This window comes from Euprymna scolopes, chromosome 42 (assembly GCF_053919585.1).
Source record: "Euprymna scolopes isolate OS-2025 chromosome 42, ASM5391958v1, whole genome shotgun sequence".
NCBI lineage: Eukaryota > Metazoa > Mollusca > Cephalopoda > Sepiida > Sepiolidae > Euprymna > Euprymna scolopes.
Genome location: NC_136523.1, coordinates 46,875,745 through 46,892,898, shown reverse-complemented (window position 1 = coordinate 46,892,898; position 17,154 = coordinate 46,875,745). Strand labels below are relative to the sequence as shown.

The window sequence follows — 17,154 nt, the reverse complement described above, 5'->3', positions numbered from 1 at the left end:
TATACAAATATTATAAAACTGGGATGGTATACAAATATTATAAAACTGGGATGGTATACAAATATTATAAAACTGGGATGGTATACAAATATTATAAAACTGGGATGGTATACAAATATTATAAAACTGGGATGGTATACAAATATTATAAAACTGGGATGGTATACAAATATTATAAAACTGGGATGGTATACAAATATTATAAAACTGGGATGGTATACAAATATTATAAAACTGGGATGGTATACAAATATTATAAAACTGGGATGGTATACAAATATTATAAAACTGGGATGGTATACAAATATTATAAAACTGGGATGGTATACAAATATTATAAAACTGGGATGGTATACAAATATTATAAAACTGGGATGGTATACAAATATTATAAAACTGGGATGGTATACAAATATTATAAAACTGGGATGGTATATAAATATTATAAAACAGGAGAGTATATTTATCCGTACTTTTGTTCCTTATCCAATTGGGCCTGCAAATCCTCAACTTGTTGCTTCAGTTTGTTGGCTTCGTCGTCAAAGTCTTTCGTGGCCGTTTCCAATTTCTTTTCCGCCACTTTTATCTTCAACTGCATCTGGCTGAGAGTCTCTTGCTAGAAAAACAAAGAAAATCATCCATTAGTGGAACTCACAAAAACAAATACAGACTCAAAAAATGGACTGATACTTGGACCTAGATTATACCTAGTCTTCAGAAACAACCTCATTGATACAATTGCATCCAAGATGGGTGTATCTGCTGATAAAATAAAGTTTTTTTCTCGGCATGAGGGTAAATCAAATACCCATGCCAACACAGCAATGGCTTAATCCACAAAGAAATGACTCCTATAGTAAAGTGGGGCTAAAAATGAATGGTCACCTTTAAATGCTACTAAGAGAAAACTTTTTTCCTTTAACAATAATACAAAACTTTTCCAATTATCAATTGTCATGCATGATGGTACCTTTTCCAATGTTATATATATAGCAGTAAGAAAATAGTTGCACACTATTTGAAGCCACTTGTTTTGAATAGAAATTTGAATATTCTGAAAACTTTAGGTGTCAGGAAAATGATAAAATCATTTTTATGTTATTTTGTTGGTGTTGTAAGTCCAACTATTTTCTTATTTCATATTCCTGCTCGAAACTGGAGCGAACGCACATCTGAAAAATGTACAGCTCGTACTTTTAAATTTCTTCTCCAGAACTTACCTCCTCTATAACAACAAAATGAAGGGGAAAAAAACAAAAAAAAGTTACAAACTGACTAACTACCCTCATGAAGCTATTTTTAGCGAAATATTGGACTTACAGCACCAACAAAAGGACATAAAAATGATTTTATCATTTTCCTGACATCTAAAGTTTTCAAAATATTCAAATTATATATTGCATTGCCGGGGGATGCCAAGTAACCTTAACGATAATTATAATTGTTATTGATGTCTGGAAAATAGAATGTTTAGAAAATATGTATCAAGGCGAATTAAGTATTTTTACAGGTAAAAATATTTATGGTAGAAATGTATCAGGAAAGCTTGTATGGAATGTTAGCAAATAAACGATCGAAATGATTTAGTGATGACATCAGGTGATCTTAATGCTGCGTATACTAATGGCGCGATGAGATAGTTAAGAGACACGTACAGCTTTTAGTTTAGAGTCAGAGGACCCTCGAGGGGAGAGTTGAACAAGTCAACAGGGAAGATATCGTCTCCATGTTTGGAAGCTGGGAGGAATGCAACCTAAGAATAATGTAGGAATTAAAAAAAAAGCCATCACAAACTTCAAAACACAAATAAAGTTATATTGCTAGAAATTTTCTTGAGTTAGTTATTTCTAACACTCTTGTTTATAGAAAAGAATAATCCTTTGTAGCAGAACAACCTTCCATTTTTTGGACGAAGGCAATTAAAAACCAACAAGTTATTTTATTTTATTTTTTTTTTTTTTTACATGGAGTTCACCACTTATCAAGGCCCAATGGCCACTCAGGGATAAGGGTTATTGTCTGTACCTTAATCAAAGGGATAGTGTAGCAATAGTATTGGAGAATTTGTAAGGTGTCATTACTTAGAGGGGGGGGGCGGTTCATCAGGAATTTGTTTGTGTTGGACTTGAAGACATCCAGGTTGAAGTCGGGAGGGAAACAGGCAAGCAGAATAGAGTTCCACAGGCGTGCAGTTCTAAGAAAGAAGCTTTGTTCATGGTATCTACGTTTTGATTTAGGCACAGATAGGGAGTGGGGAAAATTATTGACGGTGGTTTCAGCTAGTCGGGTGTTTTTTGAAAAAGATTGGCGAGGGGGGACCAGAGAATGGAGCTCAGACGAGCACCTGCCATGGAAATAACGATAGAACAATGACAGGCTCGCTACGTCTCTTCTGTGGGAAAGGGGTTGCAGGGTAGAGAAAAGGGCATCCCCCACCAAGCCACGAAGTCTATTTTGTACTCTATCAAGGCAGGATAGGCTATTTTTAGCAGCCCCCGTCCAGATGTGGCAGCAGTACTCCATCTTTGGACGTACTTGGCTCTTATATTGCATTCAAAAACAAATTATATTCAATTAAAATTACAAATCCAATAAAAGATAATGCTTATGTCAGCTTGAAGTCTGGTAGTTTCCAAAACAGTTGTTCTGGAAAACGTTCTTTTTTATTGAAGAAATTAGGGAACAGAGATGAGGAAAAATGTTTTCATTCCTTTTAGTAAATTCTTTTTCGGGCTCTTCTGGTCATTTTATTAAATTCCTTTTGAGCTCCTTTCATTGAATTTCTTTTTTTTTTTTTAATATAGCGTCACCTCAAGTAATAGCAGACAATTTGCATAAAGTCACTTATGCAAATTGCTCTAAAATGTCTCGTTAAGAATATTTCTAATAATATCAAATATATCCCTATTGTTGTTGGTTAACTTCGACGGAAGATAAACTTGGATAAAGAGAAGAGCAGATGACGCAACGGGGAGAGATGCGTTTTTTTGCCTGTGTGCTACACAAACTGATGTTATTGAACTGCTATGTGTGTTGTACACCCACACACACACGCACACTGACCATGATAGACGATTTTGTTGATACACACACGTAAGGACTCACTCACACGCACTATGGTATTTATAGTAGGAATATGTAACACCAAGAGTGTTTAAATTTCTTGCATTGAAATTCTCAGGCAACATAAAGTGGAATGAGTATATAATAGATGCTGGAAAGTCTGCTGCAAAAGAAGTAAGTTCCCTCTACTGGGCTAGAAAGCTTCTCAAACTTGCCAATATCCTATGTCGCTATAAAGCCACCATTCTCCCATGCATAGAGCATTCTTGTCATATGTGAGCTGGTGAACCAACCACTAGCCTTTCTCTCTTGAACAGTACACAAAAATGAATTTCTAACCTAATAGGTCCTGCACTGTCTGTAAAACTCTGGTCTCTGTCACCACACCAGTGTGTATCATCCCTGGTGTAAGATTTTTTTTTTTTTTTTTTTTTTTTTTTTTACACAGGAATCACCACATCAAGGCCCAAATGCCACTCGAGGATAAGGGTTAATGTGATTATAGTGGGAATTTTGTAAATTGGATTACTTAAGCAGGCGGTTCAATTAGAATTTGTTTATGTTGGACTTAAAGACAACCGTATTGTAGTCAGCTGGAAAGAGAGTTCCACCAGCATGAAGTTCTAAGAAAGAAGCTTTGTTCATCGAATCTACATTTAGGTTTAGGCACAAATAAAGTGTGTGGGAAATTATTGATAGTGGTTTTGGCTAGACGAGTGTTTTTCGTGGCAGTTTGGTGAGGGGAGATAATAGATTGAAGCTCAGCTGAGCACTTGCCATGAAAATAACGATAAAGCAGAAACATGCTCGCAACATCTCTTCTGTGGGAAAGAGGATGCAGGGAAGAGAAAACGGCATCCCCCACTAAGCTACAAAGTCTATTTTGAACTCTGTCAAGGCAGGATTCCACATAAGACGTACCTGGCTTTTATATAGGTAGAGAATTGCATCAGCAGTGAGATATATACTGGAGCGGTAGAAGGATCCCACAATTTTTCCAGTGACCTTGGCAATAGATTTGATATACGTGTTCCATTTCAGGTCAGGAGTAAAGGTCAAGCCCAGAAGCTTGTCAAAACATGAAGCCGCCCCAAGACGAGAACCATTCATTTCAACAGATGCCAGAGGCATCAGAGCATAGATGGTGTAGATATAGAAGCTTGGTTTTAGATGCATTAAAAGTAACCAGCCACCTCTTCCCCCATTGTACCACATGCTAAAGATCAGAGGAGAGAGAATCAGAGAGAACTTGCTCGTTTACAGTCTTTGATGTGCTACCATAGATTGTAGTGTTGTCAGCATAAATGTCTACGAATGATGTAAGGATGTGATTTGGAAGATCATTTATGTAGATCAGGAAGAGAGTTGGGTCCAGGATGGACCCCTGAGGGACTCCAGCATTAATACTGAGAGCTTCTGCCCATCAACCATTAATCTTATGAACCTATTAGAGAGAAATGATTTAATAATTAAAACATTTCCAGTTATACCATAGATGGAGATCTTGTGAAGTAGACCTTTATGGCATACCTTATCAAAGGCCTTTGATATGTCAAGAGCAATTCTCCTAGAAAGGAAGCCTCTGTCACGAGATTCACTAATCCTATGAGATATAACATATCTGCTGTAGATCTAGCAGAACGGAAACCATATTGCATGTCACTAAGTACGCTTAAATATGATATTTTAATTTGTCCATATTTTATATTATAGAGTTGTGATTTTCAAGGTAAAAAAAAGTATTTAGGTGCCATCAGCTAGAATCGAAACCGAAACTGTAGCATTCAAAGCTGGTGACGTTGCCACTGTACCAACATGACATGCATATAAACCGATTAAAAATTAAAAATAAACTGAAAGATGACTGTATAAAATTTTAGATCCCTTAAAAACAATTTTAACCGGCTAAAGACTATTAAAAGAACGACCTGTAAAAAATCCAATCATTTGAGGCCCTTTGTGCCGCTCTGAGATTTTTAGTTTTAGATGAAATAGTGTGAAAATATGGAGACAGACAGACAGACAGATAACAGTTTATATATTAGATTAGTTTATATATTAGATTAATTTATATATTAGATTATGCCACAACTAACTTTGAATAAACGAAGACATTAAAAATACCATTTCTCAAACAAACAACCCTCAAACACATCACAAATCTGCATACACTCCCCCCAAACACGTCACAAATCTGCATACACTCCCCCCCAACACATCACAAATCTGCATACACTCCCCCCCAACACATCACAAATCTGCATACACTCCCCCCCCAACACATCACAAATCTGCATACACTCCCCCCCCCAACACATCACAAATCTGCATAAATCTTCCAATTATATTTCAAATCTGCATACATCCCACAATTATATCTCAAATCTGCATACATAATACTAAATACACCTAAATTCCTCTAAAGGTCTTTACAGATGACAAAATTACATTAAAATAAATTATTCAAAAATTTATATATTAAAGCACATTGACCCTAAAGGGAAACTAATTTTTTTATTTTTTCAAGTTTAAAAAAAAAAAAAAAAAAAAATTTAATTTGAAAAAGAAATTTTTTTTTAAATTAAAATCTCTGGTTCCCCCAGCCTGACTTTCAAGCAAAATACTTACCTAGCTGAATCCACTATCAATAATTTCTCTCACTCTTTATCTGTGCCTAAACCTAAACATAGATTCCCTGAACAAAGCTTCTAAGAACTGCACGGCTGTGGAACTCTTCTGTTTGCCTGCTTTCCAACCAACTACAACACGGTTGTCTTCAAGTCCAACATAAACAAATTCTTGATGTGCCGTCCCCCTAAGTAATCTAATTTACCAAATTTCCACTACTAACGATTACTACATTTTCCCACTGATTACTGTACACTCTTTAACCATTATCCTCGAGTGGCCTCTGAGCCTTGATATGTTGTTACTTCTTTGTAAAAAATAAAAATTGACGAAATAAAAATAAAAAAAAGTAAACCTTAAAAAAAAATTTAATTTGAAAAAAAATAAACATTTTTATTTGAAAAAATAAATTGATGAAATAATAGAAAGAAAAAATTAGCACAGAAAAATAAAACCTTAAAAAAAGAAACGTTTTAATTTGAATAAAAAAAAAATTGGGGAAATAATAGAAAAAATAAATTGGGGAAATAATAAAAATTTTTGAAATGATAAAAAAATTTTTGGAATAAAAATTTTTTAAATAAAAAAAAAAAAAATTTTTGAAATAATAAAAAGAAAAATTTTTGAAATAATAAAAAGAAAAATTTTTGAAATAAAAACATTTTCAAATAAAAAAAAATAATTTCTGAAAAAAAAAAATTTTTTGAAATAATAAAAAGAAAAAAAAAATTTAAACCTTCAGTTTCAGTTGCATCTTTAGATCCTTAATATCCTCTTCCTTTTTGTCAAGTTTATTCTTCATGGATTCAATATCCGCAATGCGGGACTTGACGATATTGGCACGCTCATAAATCGGAGGCTGTGTCTGAAAACGGGAAGAAAGAAAACAAAAATCATTTTCTACAACAAAACATAAAAAAAATAATTAAAAAGTTTAATATTTTTGCTATTGTTTTCATTATTTCAATTCCCTAATTAATCTATTATATATCAATGGAGAATAGAAAGTAGATCTTAGGTAACTCTCACTTCCTTTATTTTGTCCTTTAGTCCTCACAATCCATGGACAATGTTTCCGACAAAGAGGGAAGAATTGCTGCTTTCAGAGTCAAAATCTATTCAATCTAACAAGTTAATTGTTGGCAATGTTTTTAACATTGAAGTAGTATTTTTTATTTATTTTTTTTTTTTTTTTTTTAGCTCCTCACATTAAATAGCTTCATGCTTTGTCTGGAGTAATTTACTTCAAAAAACAACATGAAGTCCAAACCGTTGGGGGAGGGGTCGATGGTCATAGCATTTGCCTTTGAACTTACCCTATGCTAAACACTTTCCCCAAAATACCACATTCATTCTATGGGGTGCTCCTACTTAGATGATCCCCAATTTATTTATTTATTTATTTTATTTATAAAACCCTCGCTTCCTTTATTTTGTCCTTTAATCCTCATATTCCAGGAGCAATGTTTCTGACAAAGAGGGAAGAATTATTGTTTTCTAGGCCAGATTCTATTCCATAATAGTAAATATACATTGAGTGCAGTGGAAGTACCAGGAGGTTGAGAGAGGATAATGAATTTGTGCACAAGGAGTGTAAGCAATGGAGATTTCTGAAATTTTCTGAGAGAAGGATTAGTGTTTTCTGAGTTAGAATTTATTTCACCTAACACTTATTGTTGCCAAGTTTTTGACTTTGTAGTAGTATTTTTTTTTTATAGCTCCTTACATCAACATCAAAAGGCTTTATGCCTTGTCTGGAGCGATTTCCATTAATAAAAAATAAATAAAATGTACATTTTTTTTTTTTTTTTTAATAATGATGAAATCGGTCTTAAAATCAAATTTTCCCCAAGTTCGTATACATCCCCCAAATACATCCCAAATTTGCATACCCCACCCCACCCCAAAAAAACATATTCCAAATCAGCATAGTACAAATTTTAGGAGGTTTATATTTGCATTCACAAGTACAAATTTTTGGAGTTTTTATGGTACTAATGCACTTATTGATCCGTGCTGAAATAATAACATTTAGAAAGCCGTTCTTAACAAGGGGCGGGTGTTTTGTACCTAGTCTGTACTTTAACCTTACAATAAAAACAGATATCATGAAACTTTAATTAAATTTGAAAATACTATTTAAAAAAATAAGTGCATTAGCACCGTTTTTATTTCTAGATGTCAATATCGCTATTTACTACTATATATTATTACTCTACTTATCACTGTACATATTATCTATTATTTATAATTAAGAGTTCCTATATCATGTTCAGGAGAATATCACTTTACAATTGAATTTTTCCAAATACTCTAACCACTATGCCATGGGTATTTGCGTTTGGAATTCCGTGCAGACTCCTCAGTTTGACAGAAACATTCTTGAGTTTGACAAGATATGCCTGAAGAAAGTCGATGGTTACATCGACCGAAATCTTTGTGAAAATGACAATGAAGATGAAAATAGTAATCCAATGAATCGAAATTATATGAATAAGTATTTGTTGTATGCCCCTATTTACAATGCCTCCCCACGGGACAGAGTTAGACACCAGGGTCGTTTTTTAACGTGGAGAAAAGGAACAAAAATAAAAATTGTCTTAGTCGTGAAAAATTTCTCCTCCACTGACAGAACAAGAAATTGAAGTGCAGCATCTGAAGAACAGATGGTATTTATTTGCTCCCCCACCGAGCAAATTAGGCGCAAGGCCGATTTTTAATGTGAGGAGTGAAGGGAGGGGGAAGGGAAAAAGGGGACCAGCTCCCGAGAGGTGGGAAATGGGAGCTGGTTAATGGTCAGGCATGTGGGGTTGCCCCCACATCTGGTCATAGCTAGTCATAGCTAGTCATAGCTTGCAGCATCTGAAGAACAGATGGTATTTATTTGCTCCCCCACTGAGCAAATTAGGCACAAGGCCGTTTTTAATGTGAGGTAAAAACCAGCTCCCCTAAAAGGGGTCACTCTGGTTACCAAAAATAATAATTGTCCCAGTATAGAGGGTTTCCCCTCCATTGACTGGTACAAATTATCTTAAGTGCAGTATCTGCCGGAACAGATACTACACTTTGATCTTGTCCCGAAGGCCAAGAAAGCATTTGTTGTATGTTATGTTAATATGAAAAGTTCCAAGTATATAAATTCTAGCATTCAAAATTGTAAACCTTGCGTACACAAGAAATGCAGTGGAAGTACTGGTAGGTTGAGAGAAAATAACCAGTTTATATGCAATAAAGATGGACGAGAACTTGGATATGGACAAAATATATTTAGATGGTGAAATTATTTAGGCTGTTTACTGGAGCACCGGGTGGGGCAGCTGCTAGTGTGATTGCAAGAGTTAGGAGTGGAGAGTACTTCTGCCATTATTAACCAGCATAGCATTACCACTGTCAAACAAGTGAAGCATGGATGGTCTCCCGTGAGTGCACAGTGAGCGAGGCATAAACAAAGATGGCTAAGTTCAGTATTTGTCCCTTCCCCCTACCCCCACTCCCCATTTAGCCTCAAAAGTCCCCAGGAGACGTCAAATCTTGCTGGGTGACAATGAACGAACGGTGCAGTTTTAGGCCTTAACATATGCATACAAATTTAAGTTCTGCACCATGCAAAAAAAAAAAATGACCAAATCCCCATTTGCCTCCCCCCCCTCATTTAGCCCCAAAAGTCCAAGGCCTTAATATATTTAAATTTGAGTTCAGCACCATGCAAAACTGTTAAATAGACATACACAGAAAATTTTGGACAAATATGGTAAAATAGTCCCAAAAATGGAGCGTTTTTATTAGCCCTAAAAGAGACCCTGGGGCACATCAAAGAGTTATCGCGAAGTATAGACAAACAAAATTATATAGAAATCAGTTATTTACAACTTTTCAGAAAGTTTTATAAAAATCCAAGGCATCAATTTTTTTAATAAGCACAAAATGTCAATTTTAGCCATTTTAACCCGAAAGGCACCTCCAGGAAGGCAACTAGAGTTTTTCCGGAAAATCTGTTTTGTTACTTTTTTTTACTCATATCATGTTTAATGTTTGAGCAAAATTTCAAAAAATTCCAAGGCATAGTTATTGAGAAAAGTGCACACAGACGAACAGACAAACGGAAAAGGTTGAAGTTACTGGTCCGCCTTCTTTTTGTCAGGGGACCAACAAGGGAAGAGTCTATCAGATATGTATACAGTGTGATGATTTATGGAAGTGAAACCTGGTCAGTGCATGTTGAGGACATGCATTGCATGGAAAGAAATTATATGAAAATGTAGCACTATTTCTAATACACGGTGACGTCGGTCGAGCAGTCATGGGTGTTTGACACTTGGTCACAAATATTCCAGATTCCCTGAAAGATAAAATAATTTCTTGGTGGAGATTAAGAAATCATTCAAATGTAAATCCTTATTTCACAGCCGTCAATCGAGTGTTGAAACGGGTGAAAGTGTCACGCAAAAGACAACCCTAGAAGGTTTATAACTAAAATTCTTTGAAACAAGAGAGAGAGAAAAGGACCTTCGGTGAAAAAAAAAAAGGGGGGGGGGATGGTAATCTCACACAGAGAGATGGGGAGAAACAGTAAATTCATAAAAACCATATGTTTTAGCAGATAGGAGAGGCTTTGCTTGCTGGCATCGAAACAGTTCGCATTCATCAGAGTCGATGCTCTAAAGCTAAGAACTGCCCCTCCCCAAACTTGGCCAAGTTGTAGAAGAGACTTTTCCCCACGACCAAGTAAGCAGACACAAAAAAATATAAACCCCGTCTGGAATCTTGCAGCAAAAATTAAATTAAGTTGAAAGATCCTGCATCCAAATTAGTTTATTTTTCTTAAATCCGAGAGAAACCCCGAATTTAACTAATCCTTTCGGTGTACAAACTGTATCTGAAATTATTTTATACAAATAATTATTTTTGTCGATAAGAAAATGATCTCCAAGGTGTTCATGAATTATTCATCGCTTTCATTTGAGAGTAAACTCCTTAAATACAGATAAGAGAAGCAATATATCAGCCATCACCAGAGCAGGAAGGAAAGATTCAACTACAACGTTAAAGGTATTCCTAAACTTTACCCTGATCTGAAATGGAACACGTACATCAAATCCGTTGCCATGGTCACTGGAAAAATAGTGGGATCCTTCTACCACTCCAGTAGATATCTCACTACTGATGCAGTTTATACCTATATAAAAGCTAGGTATGTCCAAGGATGGAGTACTCTTGCCACATCTGAGCAGGAGCTGCTGGAAATACCTTATCCTGCCTTGACAGAGTTCAAATGAGACTTTGTAGCCTAGTGGGGGATGCCCTTTTCTCTACACTGCAACCTCTTTGCCACATAAAAGACGTTGCTAGCCTGTCTTTGTTTTAGCGTTATTTTCATGGAAAGTGCGCGTTTGAGCTTCAATCTATAATCCCCTCTTGCCAAACGTTCACGAAAAACACTATCTCTGCCTAAACCTAAATGTAAATTCCATGAACAAAGCTTCTTTCTTAGAACTGCACGTCTGTGGAACTTTTTTCCCGTTTTCCTGTTTTTCAATCGACTACAATATGGTCATTTTCAAGTCTAACGTAAACAAGTTCTTGATGAGCCGTTCTCTTAAGTAATCCAATTTACCAAATTTCCATGACTAATGATTACTACGGTATTGCACCATTGATTACTGTACGGTTGTCTTCAAGTCCAATGTAAACAAATTCTCGATAAGCCGTCCCCTTAAGTAATCCAATTTACCAAATTTCCACTAACGATTAGTACAAGTACTCATTAACCCTTATCCTCGAGTGTCAAAAAAAAAAAAAAAAAACAGACTTAGGGTCATGTGCACTTTGTGTGCCCTGGGCAATCAGAGCAGTAATTTTCAGTGAATGTTTGGTTATATTTTAAGAGTAAAAGTGAAACTACTGAGATTTAGGGTTGGTGCACATCTTGCCCATATATCCATGCACACAATCTGCCTACAGAGGGATTACATTTACGGTTCCGTGATGCAGAATCATGTATAATGCCCCTCCCATCATTATTATAAAGATGATATGATGGATGTGTAAGGTGAATGTTAAAGACTTATGTGATGTAGCCGGGTTGAATAAATAACAGTTTCTGGTCAGCCGAGAAAAGAACTCGCAACAAAAAAAATCGTTTGTTAGAAAAATATAAAACACTCGTTTATTTCTCGTTCTGTGTTGTGCGTTTCAATTAGTAGACAGAAGCGGGGAGTGAGAGGTGGACGGATTTCAGTGACTTCAGCAACACAGCACAGTGATGTGACTCGTGGCTCACTCTCACTTTTTGACTCTTTTCTGTTTTCTCACTTGTTTATATTGCCCTGCTCTCAGCAGCTGTGGGGTCAACTACTTGACCTATTAATCTCTGACAATGTCAGTTTTGACAGATCTGCACTCATCGGCCGGTTACTTTATCCTGCTAACCGTGTGTGTGTGTGTGCACAGTCTCAACACACAACACAAATCAGATGAAAAACTCAAATGTGGAGAAAGTACATCTGGATAACAAAGTTATTGAAGCTGTTCAAAAGTTTTGTTACCTTGGTGATAGCACCGGAGCACAAACTCAGAAAGACATAAATTGGCTTGACACAAAGACAAGGAAAATGTTAACCTTGTACCGAGTTATTTATCAAAATCAGTGCATGCCTCGTTTGTACCTACCCAGGAGAGAAGGAGGTATGGGACTCTCGGAAGTCAATCATCAACACAGAGCCACAATCGTCAGCATAGGTCAGTACATAATAAGTTCCTGTAACCCCAAGCTTAAAGACCATTATCAGAATCGAGCAAGTAGTACAACATCTATAACACAACTTGCCACTCATTTTGGAAAAGATTGCCTTACAAATGATACTGAGAACCCAAACAAGCCTGCCACTGACATAGCCCAGAAAAGTCAGAAAAAATACACTAGCCAGTTCCATAGTGTTAAAACAGAAGAATGGACCAACCATAAACGGGCAAAATACCTACCGACTGAACTATCCCAAGAATATATTGATAGGGATGGTTCCCTGGACTGGCTCAAAAGAGGATCCCTCCATTACGACCAAAAGAGGTTGATATTGGCTGCACAAGACCAGGGCCTCATGACAAACGCCTTCAAAAAGATGTGTGGTCTAAGCAACAATAATAAATACAGGTTCTGTAGCACTGAGGTTGAGAGTGTGGGCCACCTGATTTCTGGTTGCAAAGTCCTACTTGGAGACGGTTATTATACAGATCGCCATAACGGAGTTTGCAAATACCTTCACTGGAAGATATGTAAGAAACTCAACATTCAGTGTAGTAAAAACTCCTGGGAACATATACCCGAACGAACAGTTAGGAATGACAACTACACTATTCACTATGACTACATAATCCCTACTGCTACATATCTTGAAAACGCAGCTGTTAAACCAGATATAGTGATTTGGGACAGAGCAAACAAAAGCAACCGTAATAGAGGTCAGTGTACCCAATGATACAGGACTTAACAGAGTTGAGAGGGAAAAGATTACAAAGTATCAAGGACTTATGTATGATATGAAATGAAATTGGAAATTAAAAGACGTTTCAATTATACCAGTCATCATAGGAGCAACTGGGCTTATGAAAAAGAACTTTAAAAAGTACATAGCAAGCATACCCAGTGAACCAAGTGCAAGTGAAATACAAACGATTGCACTGAAAGGGATGGCTAGAATCCTGAAAAGATCTCTTGGTTGGACTCACTAAAATAGGGGTAAATGTCAGACATCTGGTTGGATGTCCCATCCCTGAGAAAAAAAAATTTAAGAAAAATGAAAAAAAAAGAGAGATGCTATGATTTCAAGAGTTAGGGGGCAAATAATGAAATTGCTGTCCTAAATAGCATTCGATGAAAAATTGTGTATTGGTAATGAAAATGGTTTTTCATGCGAAAAAAATATTCATGTTTTATTGAAGGAATGGTATCAAACATTTATTAAACGATTCCAAGAATCGGATGGACATTAAAAAAAAAAAAAAAAAATGACGATTCCACCAATTTCTTACCTGCTTATCATGAGTGCCATCAAAATCGTATTCACCGTTCTCCATGGCATTGGCAACTTTGTTCATTGTGCCAACAACGGTACCAAATGACAATCTGAAATAAGAAAATGGTACAAAAAATAAAAATGTGCTTATTGCATGCCATTTTGGGAGATTTTATCCGACTTCAATCAAGGATAGAACCACGGTTTCCCAAGCCATTCATGGACACTAACCATGATTTTTTTTTTTTTTAACTCTTTCATCCAAAACAAGGGGCATTGATACTTGGAACATAAAAGGTCACTATTTCGGATCATGTCTAACAGGAGACTGTGGGGAGTTGAGCAGCAAGAAGTCTGTTCACATTACATTTAAATATCTGCAGGTTAGTACAGTCAGTGAAACAGGAAACAGGGAAGGAATTCCAAAGTCTAGCAGTCCAAGGGAAGCAATTATTAGAATAGCAGGCTTTCTGGCATCTAGCAACATAGAAGAGGTGGGATTTTGCTGCATGTCAAGTTAGTCCGGAGTATATACATTAATGCAGCACAAGTATTATGAGTTTATCAAAGCACGTTCCATTAAAGTATTTGCAAAACAGGTATAAGGATGCAACACAGTGATGATGGGACAGAGGTTGGAACTTGACTGACAGTGCTGGACCTTATAGGCTACGGACTATTTTTGTCTAAGAGTTAGAGACTAACGATTAATGCAACAGCCCACATGTGATAGCAATACTCCATACATTGGCAAATTCTGACTTTGTAGAGGTATAGAATACTCTTTGGGAGGAAAATAATTTTCTAGCATGGTAGAGGAAGCCCACTTTCTTTGCAGCAGCCTTGGCAGTGTTCTCAATGCCTAGATGGATCCACGTAATACAAAGATAAAAAGCAATCAACAAAATTGCTAAAACTCAGCGTACTAAGATTTTATTTTATCAAGATCAGAATTGATTCATTAGAAAAATTAAAATAAATTCATTTATTAATAGCTTGTCTACAACAAATGATAAAAACAGTAAAACTACACAAGTAAGGCATCCTATCCAAATAAAAATGCACAAGTTAGTAATTGGGATAGGTGATCATTAATAATGATGCATTCAAAGTTGAACGAAAAACTTAAAATTTAAGAAGCTGTAAAAAAAAAAAAAAAAAAGATGGAGTTGGACGGAACAATTTCTAATGTGATCATGATCATAGAGTTCCCCGTGTGTCCATGCGCACGACCTGCCCACAGAGGGATTTCATTCATGGTTCTGAGGTAGTGTCCAAGGCATCCCTCAGGTCAGCATTAGAGCATGCGTCCCTTAGGGGACAGTCTGTGTGGATGTGTGCGATAGTCTAAATTGGTAATAATGTTATAAAATGTATTTAAAGTGTCTCGTCTCTGTGTGTGCGTGTGTGTCAAAACAGTTCACAGTACATTTATAACACGAAACATGACATACTTTTTTCCGCTGCTCCTTCTGGAAGATTCGCCAACGTCTTGGGGAAGCTGGGTTCTGCTTAAAGCAAATGCTTAAGACAGACACAACACGATGCATGTTTTTATATATATTTTATTCACTCCCAGGCATTTCGTCACAGCAGAGCTGGAGTGAATGACAATCTTTGGCTTGTGGTTTCTCTGCATCCATTTGGAGACCACCCTCCCCCTTATGGGGAGCCTTGTTTAACATCTTGTCTCTTTGTCGTCTCAAAATCAACTCACTAAAAGTAACTAGGCTTATTCAAACCGGAACCCTTGACACGTCAGATTTGGTCCCCGTTAGCATACCTTCCGGTGCAACTTGATCGGTCACCCAGTTTGATACATGTCACAACATGACCTTACATAACACTGAATAATTGCTTAGTACCCGGCGTTGCCCAGCATTTACCTAACATCAAGTGGACAGAGAAAACATGCCGATGCAAGTGCTTGAAGACTTTTTTTTAATTGTTTTTCACCTAAAACAAAACATGTCACCATCGAAACGTAAGGAACTACATTGAATTAAGAGCAAGATTCACAGGAAGGAGGGGATACCCTAAGTGGGGAGTTGTGCAGTGAGATGTTTGTTCATATTACATTTAAATTTCTGTATGTTAGTACAGTTAGAGAAATAGAACTGAGAGTCGATTCCAAAGACTAGTCGAGGCGAGAAGATATTAGAGTAGAAACTCTTTCAGCATCCGAGTAGCTCCGTAGCTCCACAGTGAATAGATGGGATTTCATCAATTGTCAGGTTGGTTGGGTGTATTTACACTGAGAGGGTATCAGAGCGGCAAGTTTGTCGGAACACATTCCAGTGTAGTGCTTGTAAGACAAGCACACAGATACAACAATGAGGAACTCTTTTTGAACCTTGTCTATTAACATTGATGGCTACAACCCTTCATCAATCTCTCTCCCGCGAGGCATTCATGAATTCATTGTTGCTCATCATTCAGAACCCCATTCACGCTGTTTTTCAAAAGTGTTTTGATGTATTGCTATAGCTTTCTTTGCAGTTGTACAGACAGTAGGTTGCAGTTTCTTTCAGTCCGAGCAGTGTACATACTGGGCGATTGTCTTGACCATTGTGCACAAAGGAACCTCCTGCTCAGCACAATGAGATACAAACCCATGAACAGAATTATTCCTGATTGTTTACGCATTACATCAGATCAGTCACCTACTTTCCATAACTTCACATTATTGGGGGGCGGCTAAAGTGAGTTTTTGACCTTGCTCAAGGGGCTGTCTCCCAGTCTAGCAGAGGGAAGGAGTTCCTTACTCTTCCTTAATACTATCCCACTACGTTAATTGAAGAAAAAATTCAAATTTAAGAAGCTGTACGAAAACAGATGGAATCAGACTGAGGACAATTGCTAAAGGGGTTACCATCATAGCATTTCAAGGCCCATCATTGGGCTGTGTCTGAAGTAGACTCCAGATCCACATCAGAGCATGCTTCGCTTTGGGGACAGTCTGTGAGGACGTGCACGCTAGTCTAAGTTGATAATGTTGATGTAAGCGCTTCAAGCCTGACGTGTTTAGTTGTTTCTTCACTCAAAACAAAATATTTTGTCACTGAGACATAAGTAGGTTCTCGACCTTGCCCAAAGGTTTCCCACAGAGTAGCAGGGGGAAGGAGGCACCTTACTCTTCCTTTGACAGTAGTGCTATGGCGTCACCTTATAGAGCACCTAGCATTTCCAAATAGTCAACCATGTGGTACTGGCTAGGCGTATTTTTGCTTAATTTTTGTGATCTGGAACTGGTATCTTAGTACGATTATGTCATACAACAAGCTATAAAAATAAAACAGACAAATAAAAAAAATTATAAAAAGAAAAAAAAAAGGCCTTAAACTCATAAGGGCCATTGTCTTTTCCCATAGAAAATGTCTGTTCCTTCCATGTTACACCTACTTTCCATGACCTCACGTTACCCTGATCAGGATGGAGGGGGGTGAAGTGG

General features: G+C 36.8%; 1 protein-coding gene across 13 annotated transcripts in view; it reads right to left on the bottom strand.

Annotated features, from left to right (window-relative positions):
• The window catches only part of LOC145267087 (dynactin subunit 1-like), a 234,592-nt gene that overhangs the window by 26,749 nt on the left and 190,689 nt on the right, over positions 1-17,154 (bottom strand). For all 13 annotated transcript variants that reach the window (XM_080123079.1, XM_080123080.1, XM_080123076.1 and 10 more), the window contains 3 exons: positions 13,720-13,813; positions 6,428-6,556; positions 474-616 (listed from right to left, as the gene is read on the bottom strand). In XM_080123079.1, coding sequence (XP_079979205.1) covers positions 474-616; positions 6,428-6,556; positions 13,720-13,813 — 366 coding nt within the window. The remainder of the gene's footprint in view (positions 1-473; positions 617-6,427; positions 6,557-13,719; positions 13,814-17,154) is intronic.